Source organism: Pan troglodytes, chromosome 20 (genome assembly GCF_028858775.2).
Source record: "Pan troglodytes isolate AG18354 chromosome 20, NHGRI_mPanTro3-v2.0_pri, whole genome shotgun sequence".
Lineage (NCBI taxonomy): Eukaryota > Metazoa > Chordata > Mammalia > Primates > Hominidae > Pan > Pan troglodytes.
Window position 1 is genome coordinate 18750799 of NC_072418.2, and position 15550 is coordinate 18766348.

The following is a 15550-nucleotide window of genomic DNA, read 5'->3' on the forward strand; positions in this document are numbered from 1 at the left end:
TCTCTGCTAAAAATAACAAAAATTAGCTGGGCATGGTGGTGGGCGCCTGTAGGCCCAGCTACTTGGGAGGCTGAGTCAGGGGAATTGCTTCAGCCTGGGAGGCAGAAGTCGCAAGTCACAGTGAGCCGAGATCGTACCACTGCACTCCAGCCTGGGCGACAGAGCAAGATTCTGTCTGAAAAAAAAAAGAAAAGAAAAGTATAATTTCTGATGGGTCATCCTGGGGAGGGGAACATTCCATGCTAAGGGGTGCATTCATGGACAGGGACTGGGACTCAGGAGTCCACAGATTATGATCAGGGAGTGCCTGTCACCCTGGGGAAGGTGGTGGAGAATGGGGTTGGAAATACAGAGGGGGCCTTGAGTAACACAGATTCCCAGTTATCTCCCTTTCTTCGCCATACTTTTTATCTCAAGTTATCAGTTTAGGCCTTCTGATCAATACCATCCTACAGGACTCTCCCCCACATCCTCCACATTTCACACATATTTCTTCTGCTGGGGAAAGGTGCCTGCCTCTACTCTGCCTACTTTTTTTTTTTTTTCTTTTTGAGATGGAGTCTCGCTCCATCGCCCCAGGCTGGAGTGCGGTGGCGCCATCTGGCCTCACTACAGCCTCCACCTCCTGGGTTTAAGCAATTCTCATGCCTTAGCCTCCTGAGTAGCTGAGATTACAGGCACCCACCACCACACCTGGCTAATTTTTGTATTTTTAGTAAAGACAGGGTTTCGCCATGTTGGCCAGGCTGGTCTCGAACTCCTGACCTCAAGCGATCCACCCGCCTTGGCCTCCCAGAGTACTGGGATTACAGGCGTGAGCCACCGTGCCTGGCCTGCTTACTTCTTTTTATGCTTCTTCCTCCTTTTTTTTTGAGATGGGGTCCTGCCCTGTTGCCCAGGCTAGAGTGTAGTGGTCCAATCAGAGCTCTCTGCAGCCTTGAATTCCAGGGTTCAAGCCATCTTCCCTCCTCAGCGTCCCCATTAGCTGGGACTACAGGTGCTCACCACCATGACTGGCTAATTTTTAAATTCTTTGTAGAGACGGGGTCTCACTATGTGACCCAGATTGGTCTCAAATTCCTGGGCTCAAGTAATTCTCCCACCATGGTCCCCCAAAACACTGGAATCACAGGTGAGAGCCACCACACCCAGCCCTCCTTTTCTTTCTTTCTGTTTTTTTGTTGTTGTTGTTGTTGTTTTTTGTTTTTTTGAGATGGAGTCTTGCTCTGTCACCCAGGCTGGAGTGCAGTGGCGTGATCTCAGCTCACTGCAACCTCCACCTCCCAGGTTCGAGTGAGTCTTCTGCCTCATCCTCCCCAGTAGCTGGGACTACAGCTGCATGCCACCAATCCTGGCTAATTTTTGTATTTTTAGTAGAGACGGGGTTTCACCATGTTGGCCAGGCTGGTCTCGAACTCCTGACCTTGTGATCCACCAGCCTCAGGCTCCCAAAGTGCCAGGATTCCAGGCATGAGCCACCATGCCTGGCTGGGCCTCCTTTTCTTAAAGCAGTATTTTGGTTTCTCCCACAGTATTCTGAAAAGGAGGACAAATATGAAGAAGAAATTAAACTTCTGTCTGACAAACTGAAAGAGGTGAGTGTGGTGGCACCCAGCGAGCTCTGGTTTCTCCTGGGGCTGGTCTTGAAGCCATGATAGTAACTCCTTTCTTCTTATCTAGGCTGAGACCCGTGCTGAATTTGCAGAGAGAACGGTTGCAAAACTGGAAAAGACAATTGATGACCTGGAAGGTATGAGGTTACCATCTAAATGTTTGCCTTGCCCTGCCTTCCCCTCTGGGACACATCCACAGACAGTTGGGGAATGTTTGTGGAGGGGCTGGGTTGGGCCTTGTTTGCCTTAGGAAAGTAAAGCGCATAGTGATGTCATATCTGGATGTCCTGGAACACTGGAATAGGATAATGCAAAGCATTCAGGCTTGAATGGCTTTTTTTTTTTTTTTTTTTTTTTCGTGAGACGGAGTCTGGCTCTGTCTCCCAGGCTGGATGGAGTGCAGTGGCGCCATCTCGGCTCACTGCAACCTGCGCCTCCCGGGTTCAAGTGATTCTCCTGCCTCAGCCTCCCAGGTAGCTGGGACTACAGGCGTGCGCCGCCACACCTGGCTAATTGAATTGCCACTTTCAGGAGGTAAAATATCTCTGCTTAGTTAGTCCCATGAGCAAGTATAGAGAAAAAAGTATGGCTCTCTCTGATTAAAAAAATATTAATAATAAATTAAAAATCTCAGGCCAGGTGCAGTGGCTCAAGCCTGTAATCCCAGCACTTTGGGAGGCCGAGGCGGGCGGATCACTTGAGATCAGGAGTTTGAGACTAACCTGGCCAACATGGTGAAACCCCGTCTCTACCAAAAATAGAAAAAATTAGCCAGGCGTGGTGGTGCACGCCTGTAATCCTAGCTACTGGGGAGGCTGAGGCAGGGAGAATCGCTTGAACCCGGGAGGCGGAGGTTGCAGTGAGCCAAGATCACGCCACAGCTCTCCAGCCTGGGTGACAGAGCCAGACTCCGTCTCAAAAAAAAAAAAACTTCACAATTTCCTTCTGTTTGCTCATTTCTGATAGATGCCTTGCATTTTTTTTTTACATGCCTTGCATTTTTGCAGAAGCTCTGTCCCAGGGAGCTCAAAGCTTATCATAGTATTAAAAAAAAAAAAACAGAAATACAGAAAGTGTAGGGACTGCAATAAAGACTAGTCTGCAAGTCTGGGCCCACATCTCCCAGAATTTCTTCAAGAGTTCCAGTGTTTAACATTCGGCCTCAGAAATTCCAGAATCTTGGGGTTCAAATGGAATCTTCCAAACTGCCCATCCCACCCAGAAAGGACACATTCTTCAGACCATGTGTTCCAATGTTTTTTTGGGGAAGTGAGGTTCCCATATAAGGGAAAATGCCCCATTCCAAAATACGACCTTTGGACAGGGTGACGTCATTGGAAATCCGAAATAAACTGAGGGGTGGGGACCAGTGGGGGGAAGCTCTGTCACTTCTGGTTACCACTGTTTTGAAGCTTCATTGTGGCTAATCCCCCTGCAGAACCTCAAACGACTTAGAGATCAACTCCATAGATCTTTGGTTTTCTTCATCTGTTTCACATGGAACGCAACTTTCTCCTAGTCTGTGCTTTGTTTGCTCACGTGTTTTTTTCTTCCTCTTGTGGTTCATCTGTGGCACTCCATTCCGACCCTTGCCTTCTGTCCCCTGTACTTCTTCTGAACTGTCTCCCTGGGGACCTCCGCCCTCTAGATGAGTTATACGCTCAGAAGCTCAAGTACAAAGCTATCAGCGAGGAACTGGACCACGCTCTCAACGACATGACCTCTCTCTGAGAGGCAGCCAGGTCGCTGCCCTCTGTCCTTCTCACGTGGTGCCTCCTACGCCCCTGTGGGCTTCTAGGAGCTCCGGTGGCCTGCCTCCTGGTTTGAACGTCAGAGCCTTCTTCTGATGTGTCTGTGACTCTACAACCGAAATAAAGACGGGCAGTCCTCCTCTTCATGCCCCCTCATTCTCATTTTCTCCACTTGCTGCCTTTGAGCTGTAGCTGTGTGCCCTTAACCATAGCCTGAAACACAAAGTGGGTGGTTAGCCTCTGTCGCTCACAAATGAAAAGCTTATTACAAAAAGAAAATTATGCCTACAGGATGCTTTTCTGAAGACGTGAAAACAAAAGCGAGCTGGGCATGTGCTCTCAGATACGGCTGTTAGCTAACGGCATCTGCATGCCAATAGTTTTTTTTTGTTTTTTTGTTTTGAGACAGGGTCTTGCTTTGTCACCCAGGCTGGAGTGCAGTGACACCATCATAGTTCACTGCAACCTCCACCTACAAGGCTCAAGCTATCCTCCCACCTCGACCTCCCAAGTAGCTGGAACTACAGGTGTTCACCACCACACAAGGCTAATTTTCGTACTTTTTTTTTTTTTGAGGCGGAGTCTCACTATGTCGCCCAGGCTGGAGTGCAGTGGTGCAATCTCGGCTCACTGCAACCTCCGCCTCCCGGGTTCAAGCAATTCTCCTGCCTCAGCCTCCCAAGTAGCTGAGATTACAGGCATACACCACCACACCTGGCTAATTTTTTTTTTGGATTTTTAGTAGAGACAGGGTTTCACCATGTTGGTCAGGCTGGTCTCAAACTCCTGACCTTGTGATCCGCCCGCCTTGGCCTCCCAAAGTGCAGGGATTACAGGCTTGAACCATCACGCCTGGCCATTTTTGTACTTTTTGTAGAAGCGGGAGGGTTTCACTATGTTGCCCAGGCTGGTCTTGAACTCCTGGGCTCAGGCAGTCTGCCCACCTCACCCTCCCAGGGTGCTGCAATTACAGGCATGAGCCACCGCGCCCAGCCCCAATGGTTTTTCCTTAAATAGAAATTGTTGTGAATGGAGGCTCATCCTTGTAAACCGCTTAGGCAGCTTAAGAGTCAACAGGGATTTGGAAAAACCAGCAAGCCTGTGTCAAAAATGAGGCTCCCCTTGAATGGGGCTTGAGCTACAGATTCAAACAGCAGCAGTGACATTTTGATCTCCATTTCCTCCTTTTCTTGTGTCTTTTCTCTGTGTTACACTGTGAGTGTGGTGACTGGGGCTTCCCGTGGCTTTACTCTTCACTGTTCATCCAGCTCCCAGTCCTGGGAGGAAGTTCACCTCTACGCCCTGCCCTTAGAAAACTGACTGTACAAGGAGTGAACGGGCCTCCATGAACAGGGAAAGTGCTGTGACGTCAGAAGAAGTGAATTTAGAATTCTTTCCCGAATTCCAGAATTGCCTGAGACTGCTAACATCAATCTCCATTCATATTTCAGTTAGTTATAACAGGAACCTTGCTTTAGTTTAGAATAGCTCTTAAGGTTGACCTGTGGGTAATAAAAGGTCATGCTTTTTCCTACATGAGGGATATGGAGAAAACAAGGTCACTGTTTTTTGGGGTTTTTTGTTTTTTTTTTTTTTTTCAAGACGGGGTCTCACTCTGTTGCCCGGGCTGGAGGGCAGTGGCGCCATCTTGGCTCACTGCAACCTCCGCCTCCTGGGTTCAAGTGATTCTCATGCCTCAGCCTCCCGAGTAGCTGGGATTACAGTCGCGGACCACCACACTCAGCTAATTTTTGTACTTTCAGTAGAGATGGGGTTTCACCATGTTAGCTAGGCTGGTCTGAAACTCCTGGCCTCAACTGATCCGCCCACCTCAGCTTCCAAAAATGCGGGATTACAGGCGTGAGCCACTGTGCCCGGCCCAGGCTATGCTTTGCTTTTTTTTTTTTTTTTTTTTTTCTTTTCTTTTTGAGACGGAGTTTCGCTCTTGTTGCCCACGCTGGAGTGCAGTGGCGCCATCTCTGCTCACTGCAACCTCTGCCTCACAGGTTCAGGCAATTCTCCTGCCTCAGTCTCCCAAGTAGCTGGGATTACAGGCATGCGCCACCATGCCTGGCTAATTTTGTATTTTTAGTAGAGACAGGGTTTCACCACGTTGGCCAGGCTGGTTTCGAACCCCTGACCTCAGGTGATCCACCCTCCTCGGCCTCCCAAAGTGCTGGGATTACAGGTGTGAGCCACTGCACCCAGCCCAAGCTATGCTTTTCTAATGATCAAAAACACACCAATTTGTCCCAAAATTTCAATAAGTCCATCTGGTTCTCCCCTGCATCCTACCACCACTACCACCTCAAATTATGACAGATAATTGACATTTAGATGTTCAAGCCACATCTTCCAGACTACCCCTTGAACCTGGAAATGGCATGAAAATCTCCAACTAGATCCTGAATTTTCGGTATCCATTGTTATTCCTCATCCTATTTTTTTGTCCAGGTGGGAAGCTCTGTCCCCATTACTCTCTCTATTCATTCATTCCTCCAAAATGCACCTCCCCTAAACCACCTCCACCTTTCCACCCTCAGCCTCTCCCTGCTCCTAACTGCCATCCATCCTGAACTTCTGCAAAAACCATTCCCCTCACACATTGCCATATATATGCCCTTGGAAAGATTACAGACTGTGTAGGGGGCTGGTTTTTGTTTGGAGTCTGTGTGTTTGTCCCTGGAATTTCTCCAGGCATTTCTGGACTCCACCCTTTGAAGTAACTATGCAGCCTGTCTATCCAGTTATTCTACCTAACTAAGCACATAAGTGGAATTTCAGAGATTAGTGCTATGGCCGGGCACGGTGGCTCACGCCTGTAATCCCAACACTTTGGGAGGCCAAGGCAGGCAGGTCACTTGAGGTCAGAAGTTCAGGACCAACCTGGTCAACATGGTGAAACCCTGTCTCTACTAAAAATGCAAAAATTAGCCGGGCATGGTCATGGTGGCCTGCAATCCCAGCTGCTGGGGAGGCTGAGGTGGGAAAATCAATCACTTGAACCTGGGAGGCGGAGCTTGCAGTGAGCCAAGGTTGCACCACTGTACTCCAGCCTGGGCGACAGAGTGAGACTCCACCTCAAAAAAAAAAGAAAAGAAAAGAGATTAGCGCTGTGGAGGTCTACACTATCTGTTGATAGTCTGTGAGCCTTGTCGTGATTCTCAAGGGCAGTTAACACTTTCAGGGAAAGTCATTTTATCTCAGACCTAATAACAAAATAGATGCTAAAGCATCTGAGTGACAAGATGAAGCGAAGTCAGGATTTGTAGTCAAGAGACCAGGGTTTAAGGCCTGGCGCAGTGGCTCACACTTGTAATCCCAGCGCTTTGGGAGGCCAAGGCAGGCGGATCACTTGAGCTCAGGAGTTTGAGACCAACCTGGGCAACATGGCAAGACCCCATCTCTAAAATTATTCATAATAATATTTTATTTTAAAAAATTTAATTAAAAAAAAATAAAGAGACCAGGGTTTAAAATCCTAGCTCTACTACTTTCACCATGCCAACGTGAACAAGCTGCTTAGGTTTTCTGCAAAATAAAGGTGATATCTCTGTTATGAGGATTAAATGAGATAATGGAGAAACTGGCTCATACAACATAGTCAACATTCAGTTAACATCTACTCATCCAGACTGGATAGGCCCAGGTCACTGATCTGTCTTATAGAATCCTCCCAGGTCATAGTCACTTGACTCTGTGTGTGTGTGTGTGTGTGTGTGTGTGATGGAGTCCCACTCTGTCACCCAGGCTGGAGTGCAGTGACACAATCTCGGCTCACTGCAATCTCCGCCTCCCGGGTTCAAGTGATTCTCCTGCCTCAGCCTCCTGAGTAGCTGGGATTACAGGTGTGCACCACCACACCCGGCTAATTTTTTGTATTTTTAAGTAGAGATGGGGTTTCGCCATGTTGGCCAGGCTGGTCTTGAACTCCTTACATCAAGGATCCATGGTGTCTCATGCCAGTAATCCCAGCACTTTGGGAGGCCGAGGTGGGTGGATTGCATGAGACCAGCTTGGGCAACATGGCAAAACCCCATCTCTACTAAAAATACAAAAATTGGCTGGGTGTAGTGGTGCACACTTATAGTCCCAGCTACTTGGGAGGCTGAGGTAGGAGGATCACTTGAGCCCAGGAGGTCAAGGCTGCAGTGAGCTATGATCATGCCACTGCACTCCAGCCTGGGCAACAGAGCAAGACCCTGTTTAAAAATAAATAAATAAGAAAGGCTGCCATCTTCTGCAGTTACTTTTTTCTTTCTGTAAATTTCCAGGCTGATGATATCACATTTTATGAGGCATTTTGCTTTCCCCCAGCATTTTAATGAGTCTTGGCCTTGTCCCTTATCAGCCATCACTTACTGCAAACTAAGTTCTCTCTCGTGCTCTGTCACGCATAGCTCTAAATGGCGTCTTTTTTCTCTCTCTCTTTCTTTTTTAATTTAAATTGTTTCATCAGTTCAGTCACTTAATAACATGCCTGTAGAATGGCTTAAATTTCGCATTTACGTGGGGTTTGTCTCCGTTCTCCTGGATACATAGACAGTTGCACTATTTTGTGTATAATTTAAACAGCCATTCCCAGAAGCTCCGAAGGAAAGATGGGTTACAGGATTTTAGATTTAACTATCAAAGGCTCGGGGCTAATTAACTAGCACTTGGGTGGAAATTTATATTAAGTCACACGTATCTAGGACTGAAATCTTATCTTCATGTAGCACGTCATAGGTTCTGAAGTATTTCTCATTTATTCCTCATCATAACCCCCACACCACACATTGATATCGTTACCCCCATTTGACAGACGGGGAAAACAGACCTAGGAAGGTTAGATGCTTACTTCAGTGATACAACTGGAGGTTAAGTTCAGGTATTCTGACTCAAGGGTTACCAGAGTTCACAAGGAAAAATACAGGACACCAACTTAAATCTGAATTTCAGATAAGCAATGAATAAATTTTTAATCATAAGTATATCTCTTGCATAAGTACATCTCATGCAACATTTGGGATATACTTACACTAAAATATTATTTGTGGTTTATCTGAAATTCAATTTAACTGGGCGCCCTGCATTTTATCTTACAACTGTGACTCCCAAATTTGGTGCTTGTTCCTTAGTATTCTGTGATGTTCTGCTGTAATTAAAAATACAAAGTACTGGACAGGCATGGTGGCTATAACCCACCTGTATTCCCAGCACTTTGGGAGGCTGAGCAGATGGGTTCCTTGAGCCCAGGAGCTCAAGACCAGCCTGGGTAACATGGTGAGACTCTGTCTCTAGAAAAAATGCAAAAATTGGCCAGGTGGTGGCATGCACCTGCAGTCCCAGCTACGCGGGAGGCTGAGGTGGGAGGATCACCTGAGCCCAGGGAGGTCAAGGCTACGGTGATTCGTGATTACGCCACTGCACTTCAGCCTGGACAACAGAGTGAGACCCTGTCTCAAAAAAAAAGTACTTTCTCTCTTGTGACTTTCACCCTGGCAGTTTCAGGTTTAGAAATCTTTGGGGCGGTGCTGGGCATGGTGGCTCACACCTGTAATCCCAGCACTTTAGGAGGCCAAGGTGGGTGGATCACTTGAGGTCAAGAGCTCGAGACCAGCCTGGCTAACATGGTGCAACCCCATCTCTACTAAAAATACAAAAATTAGCCGGGTGGTGGTGGCACGCGTCTGTAATCCCAGCTACTCGGGAGGCTGAGGCAGGAGAATTGCTTGAGCCTGGGAGGTGGAGGTTGCATTGAGCCAAGATCGCGCCACTGCACTCCAGCCTGGGTGACAGAGTGAGACCCTGTCTCGAAGAAAAAAAAAAAAAGGAAATCTTTTTTTTTCTTTCATTTAACAAAGACGCTTATTAATTTATCTTTCCCCGTACTCTTAATCCTCACCAGAGAAACTTGCCCAGGCCAAAGAAGAGAACGTGGGCTTACATCAGACACTGGATCAGACACTAAACGAACTTAACTGTATATAAGCAAAACAGAAGAGTCTTGTTCCAACAGAAACTCTGGAGCTCCGTGGGTCTTTCTCTTCTCTTGTAAGAAGTTCCTTTTGTTATTACCATCTTCGCTTTGCTGGAAATGTCAAGCAAATTATGAATACATGACCAAATATTTTGTATCAGAGAAGCTTTGAGCACCAGTTAAATCTCATTCCTTCCTTTTTGTTTTCAAATGGCACCAGCTTTTTCAGCTCTCTTATTTTTTCCTTAAGTTGCATTTATTCCTAAGGTAGGCAGGGTATTTCCTAGTAAGCATACTTTCTTAAGACGGAGGCCATTTGGTTCCTGGGAGCATAGGCAGCCCCACACTTTGAAGAATACAGACCCCAGTATCTAGTCGTGGATATAATTAAAACACTGAAGACAATAACCTTTTGGGTCAACTGTTGGTCAAACTATAGGAGAGACCAGGGACCATCACATGGGTAGGGATTTTCCATCCAGAGCCAATAAAAGGACTGGTGGGGGCCGGGGGTGGCTATTGTGGGAAGTCATAACCCACAGATAGATCAACCTAAGAATCCTGGCCCTTCTCCACTCTCCACCATGCAGGACAAACATCTTCTCAAGCAGTCAACGTAGAATGCTTGGGAAATAGTCATAATTACCCACATACAGTAATTAATAGATGGTAATTAATTGATCCTTGATGTGATGTTCTTTTGCATATTTCCTTCATTCTAAAGTTGTTCCCTGGCCAGGAGCGTTGGCTTTCGCCTGTAATCCCAACACTTTGGGAGGCCAGGACAGATCACTTGAGGTCAGGAGTTCGAGACCAGCCCAGCCAACATGGCGAAACCATGTCTCTACTAAAAATACAAAAAGTATGGTGACGCCTGCCTGTAGTCCCAGCTACTCAGGAGGCTGAGGCAGGAGGATCGCTTGAACCCAGGAAGTGGAGACTGCAGTGAGCCGATATCGCACCACTGTGCTCCAGCCTGGTCGACAGAGTGAGACTCCATCTCAAGAAAAAATAAAAATAAAGTTGTTCTCTGAAGACCAAATATCTCATTCCAGTAATGACCCACTCAGCAGGAATATGGTGGAGTTCAGTCCAATTCAGGTCAGCCATATCCAAAAGACCACAAGTCATTACTAAGTTGAGCAAAAGAGTTTTTATCTATTAGCAGAAAGGGCCTCTCTGGCAGCAGAGATTAAAAACTGGCCCAACTTCATTTCCATACTTCAGGGAACAGCAAATTGAGGATTTACTTATCTAGGACTTGAATTCCTTCTTTGGGACCAAGTTAATAAAAGACCAAGAAACTCCTGATTAAACTGGATAATGAAGGATTCTGTAGACAGGGCTGCACATATCGGCTTTGTTTGACTTCTCTTTTCTCAGTTAACATCTCAGAGCTGGAACATTCCACATTCCCCAGCAGCGTGTGGGGGCTGACTAAAGTTTACAATTCCGACTAAAAATCACCCTGCTTCTGGCTTATCTGAATCCCTTACCCACCCCACCCCACCACCCCACTCCTATTTATTCAGCACCACACTACCCAGGAAATACACTAGCAAATTGTGCAATGGAATAAAATCCACACTTTACTTTAGATTCTTGCAACTGTATCATATGTAATAGTATCACTTTTTCTACATTTTGGTCAAATAAATTTTTACATAAACTACAGTTTGCGTGAATTTTAGAATGTGTGGGGGTACACAGAGCATTTTGGTTCAACAAATGTTAAAGGGATGGAAAGGGAAAATAACCAGAGCCAAGAATGTAGACAAGGTTATCTATTTGCTTTATACTGTGACTTCATGATACAAGGATATTACAGTCTCATTGCAGGCGAGAGCACTCAGCCTCGGTCACTCGAAAACTCCTGCCCTTCTTTATCCCCTACGCTGCCTAAGCCAGGCTGTGAAGAATGAGTAGGATTTTAAGAGATAAAAGCAGGCAAAATCATCTCTGTTGCCTGAGTTAGGAAGATCTGCCTGGCTAAGGCTTTCTGAGTTACACATATAAAGGAAAGCAGACCAGCATGGGCACCATAGTGAGACCCCGTCTACAAACAATAACAAAAATCCCAGCACTTTGGGAGGCCGAGGCTGGCGGACCGCTTAGGGCCAGGAGTTCAGGACCAGCCTGGCCAACATTGTGAAACCCCATCTCTACTAAAAACACAAAAATGAGCTGGGCATGGTGGTGCACACCTATAATCCCAGCTACCCGGGAGGCGGAGGTTGCAGTGAGCCGAGATCACGCCACTGAACTCCAGCCCCGGTGACAGAGCGGGACTCTGTCTCAAACACACACACACAAATTAGTGGGGTGTGGTGGCCCGTGCCTATAAGTCCCAGCTACTCGAGAGGCTGAGGAAGAAGCATCGCTTGAGCCCAGGAGGCAGAGGATGCAGTGAGCTATGATTGGCCCGTGCACTCCAGCCTGGGGGACCGTCTCTGAGCAAGACCCTGTCTCAAAATAAGTAAATAAATACAGCAAAGCAGAAGCAGAAAAGCTGGAAGGTAGGCTGAGCCCACACTGATGACAGCCTGAACTGAATTTAGTCAGGAGTGGAGAGCCACTAAAGACTAGAGGAGGCCAGGTGCGGTGGCTCACACCTGTAATCCCAGCACTTTGGGAGGCTGAGGCAGGTGGATCATTTGAGCTCAGGAGTTCAAGACTGGCCTGGGCAACATGGTGAAACCCCGTCTCTACTAAAAATACAAAAATTAGCTGGGTGCACACCTGTAATCCCAGCTACTCAGGAGGCTGAGGCAGGAGAATCACTTGAACCCAGGAGGTAGAGGTTGCAGTGAGCTGAGATCATGCCACTGCCCTTCAGCCTAGGCAACAGAGCAAGACTCTTGTCTCCAAAAATAAAAAATAAAGACTAAAAAGACTGGAAGAGGCCGGGTGCAGTGGCTCACACCTGTAATCCCAGCACTTTGAGAGGCCGAGACGGGCAGATCACGAGGTCAGGAGATTGAGACCATCCTGGCTAACAGGGTGAAACCCCATCTCTACTAAAAATACAAAAAATTAACCGGGCATGGTGGCACGCACCTGTAATCCCAGCTACTCGGGAGGCTGAGGCAGGAGAATCGCTTGAACCCAGGAGGCGGAGGTTGCAGTGAGCCAAGATCACACCACTGCACTCCAGACTGGGCCACAGAGCGAGACTCCACCTAAAAAAAAAAAAAAAGACTGGAGGAAACAAGTCAAGCAATACATTAGGAAAATCCACTTAGCATTCATCTTCGAGAAGGTCTAGCATTGGGGTGGACTAAGGCAGGAAGCCCAGTTAGGAAAAGGTTTCAATAATCCAGTACAGGTTGCCATGGAATACGAGGGAAGAAGTGATTCAAAGGCAGTAATCTTAAAATTTAGCTCGCTGGATGGCAGAGAACTTAGAACAGAATGTCAAAGACCACGACAGTTTCACTACCTGAATTTTGATATTTTGCCTCAAGATCTTCTTTCGAGGAGGGGAGGCAGTGAATCAGAAAGAGAAATGAAAGCCTTTCAAACATTAATGGAGTCTGCAGACAACTTTCTGTTATCGAAAAAATAACAAGCCGGGCGCTGTGGCTCACACTTGTAATCCCAGCACTTTGGGAAGCCAAGGCGGGCAGATCATCTGAGGTCACAGACAGGCAGATCACCTGAGGTCAGGAGTTGGAGACCACCCTGGCCGACACTGTGAAACCCTGTCTCTACTAAAAATACAAAAATTAGCCAGGCGTGGTGGCACACGTCTGTAATCCCAGCTACTTGGGAGGCTGAGACAGGAGAATTGCTTGAACCCAAGAGGCAGAGGTGGCAGTGAACCAAGATTGCGCCACTGCACTCCAGCTTGGGCAACAGATCAAGACTCTGTCTCAAAAATAAAACAAAATAAAATAAAATAACAGGCCGGGCACGGTGGCTCACGCTTGTAATCCCAGCCCTTTGGGAGGCCAAGGCGGGCGGATCATCTGAGGTTGGGAGTTCGAGACCAGCCTGACCAATATGGAGAAACCCCATCTCTACTAAAATTACAAAATTAGCCAGGTGTGGTGACGCATGCCTGTAATCCCAGCTACTCGGGAGGCTGAGGCAGGAGAATCGCTTGAACCTGGGAGGCGGAGGTTGCCGTGAGCTGAGATCCTGCCACTGCACTCCAGCCTTGGCAACAAGAGCAAAACTCTGTCTCAAAAAAAACAGCAGGCAGAGACAGGGGAGGATAACGAGCCCAGCCAGGGGTTCAAGACCTGCTTGGGCAATATAGCGAGACCCCATTCTCCAAAAATAAATTAATAAAAAATAAATAATTGGCTGGGCACGGTGGCCGACACCTGTAATCCCAACATTTTGGGAGGCCGAGGCAGGCAGATCACTTGAATTCAGGAGTTTGAGACCAGCCTGGCCAACATGATGAAACCCCGTCTCCACTAAAAATATAAAAATTAGCTGAGTGTGGTAGTGGGTGCCTATAATCCCAGCTACTCAGGAGGCTGAGGCAGGAGAATCATTTGAACCTGGGAGGTGGAAGCTGCAGTGAGCTGAGCTCACGCCACTGCAATCCAGCCTGAGTGACAGACTCTGTCTTTAAATAAAATAAATAACTGAAAATGTACAGTTATAATGAAAGTATACAATTAAAGCATTTCCTTTAGGCCAATCCAACCTTTAATGGGCACTGGGCTGATTCAGATGGTTGGTGCAGAGAATGTGAATGAATAAAGTCACCCCCTCCAATAAAGGCCCTGCCATGATTTGACCACAGTTCCTCCTTTGTGTGTCTGTTTCTCCCTCCTCCCTTCCCACTTGGGTTGTAATCTCATCTCGGGATGCTGTTTTAGTCATGCTTACGGCCTCAGCACTTCACACTTCACTGTGTTCAACGGACCTGTCCCACCTTTTGGGGAGTTCCCAATGCCATGAAGTATGGCTGGAACACAGCATGAGGTCAGAACCAGATTGTGAGGGATTTCAAACGCTAAGAGGAAGATTTTGGACTTTATCCTGCCCAGAGACCACAGATGGCTATTAAAGGAGGTGGTTTTTTTGTTTGTTTGTTTGTTTGTTTTGCTTTTTGAGACAGGATTCCACTCTTGTCACCCAGGCTGGAGGGCAGTGGCGTGATCATGGCTCACAGCAGCCTCGACCTCCTGGGCTCAAGCAATCCTCCCACCTCCACCTCCCGAGTAGCTGGGACTACAGACATGTATCCAGCTAATTTTTGTATTTTTAATAGAGACAGGGTTTTGCCATGTTGCCCAGGCTGGTCTGAAATGCCAGACCTCAAGTAACCTGGTTGCCTCAGCCTCCCAAAGTGCTGGGATTACAGGCATGAGCCACCGTGCCCAGCCTGAAGTATTTTAGAATAAGCACACTGCAGGGTGGAATCTGGGTGAGAGAAAATGGTCAGGGAGACCAGTGGAGAAATGTAATGATTCCACTGTGGCAATGGAAATGGAAGAATGTAATTCAAGAGCTATTTGGTTTTTTATTTTTTATTTTTGAGACAGAGTCTTGTTCTGTCACCCAGGCTGGAGTGCAGTGGTGCAATCTCGGCTCATTGCAACCTCCGCCTCCCGGATTCAAGCCATTCTCCTGCATCAGCCTCCTGAGTAGCTGGAATTACAGATGCCCACCACACCCGGCTAATTTTTTTAATTTTTAGGAAAAACGGGGTTTTACCATGTTACCCAGGCTGGTCTCAAATTTCTTTTTTTTTTTTTGAGACGGAGTCGCGCTCTGTCGCCCAGGCTGTAGTGCAATGGCGCGATCTCGGCTCACTGCAAGCTCCGCCTCCCAGATTCAAGCAATTCTCTGCCTCAGCCTCCCGAGTGGCTGGGATTACAGGCGCCCGCCACCACGCCCGGCTAATTTTTGTATTTTTAGTAGAAACGGGGTTTCACCATCTTAGCCAGGCTGGTCTTGAACTCCTGACCTCGTGATCCACGCGCCTCGGCTTCCCAAAGTGCGGGGATTACAGGCGTGAGCCACCGCGTCCGGCTTGGGTCACTTTTCGAGTATACAGCGGCTCCTCTCTCCTTCCTCCCTAGGCCCCCACTGCCCCGACTCGCAGGCCGCAGACAAGGCTGAGAGCGCTACCTTGCTTTCCCGCGCTCGCCTCGGTGCCTACTGCGCCTGCGCGAGCTGTGAGGTCGGGACCCAGAGACACCCGCCCCAACTACTGGCGTGCGCCCTCTGCTGTCGCCTAACGGAACTCCAGGCGCGCGTGC

General features: G+C 47.7%; 1 protein-coding gene across 4 annotated transcripts in view; it reads left to right on the forward strand.

The window, feature by feature from the left end:
• Window positions 1-11000, forward strand: part of TPM4 (tropomyosin 4) — a 35885-nt gene extending 24885 nt beyond the window's left edge. For 3 of the 4 annotated variants that reach the window (XM_024351475.3, XM_024351476.3, XM_054673100.2), the window contains 3 exons: window positions 1533-1595; window positions 1681-1750; window positions 9255-11000. In XM_024351475.3, coding sequence (XP_024207243.1) covers window positions 1533-1595; window positions 1681-1750; window positions 9255-9337 — 216 coding nt within the window. In that variant the 3' untranslated portion in view covers window positions 9338-11000. Of the gene's footprint in view, window positions 1-1532; window positions 1596-1680; window positions 1751-3261; window positions 3433-9254 lie in introns of those variants that run through there. The other variant, XM_024351477.3, reaches the window with a different exon arrangement.
• The last annotated feature ends 4550 nt before the right edge of the window (window positions 11001-15550 follow it).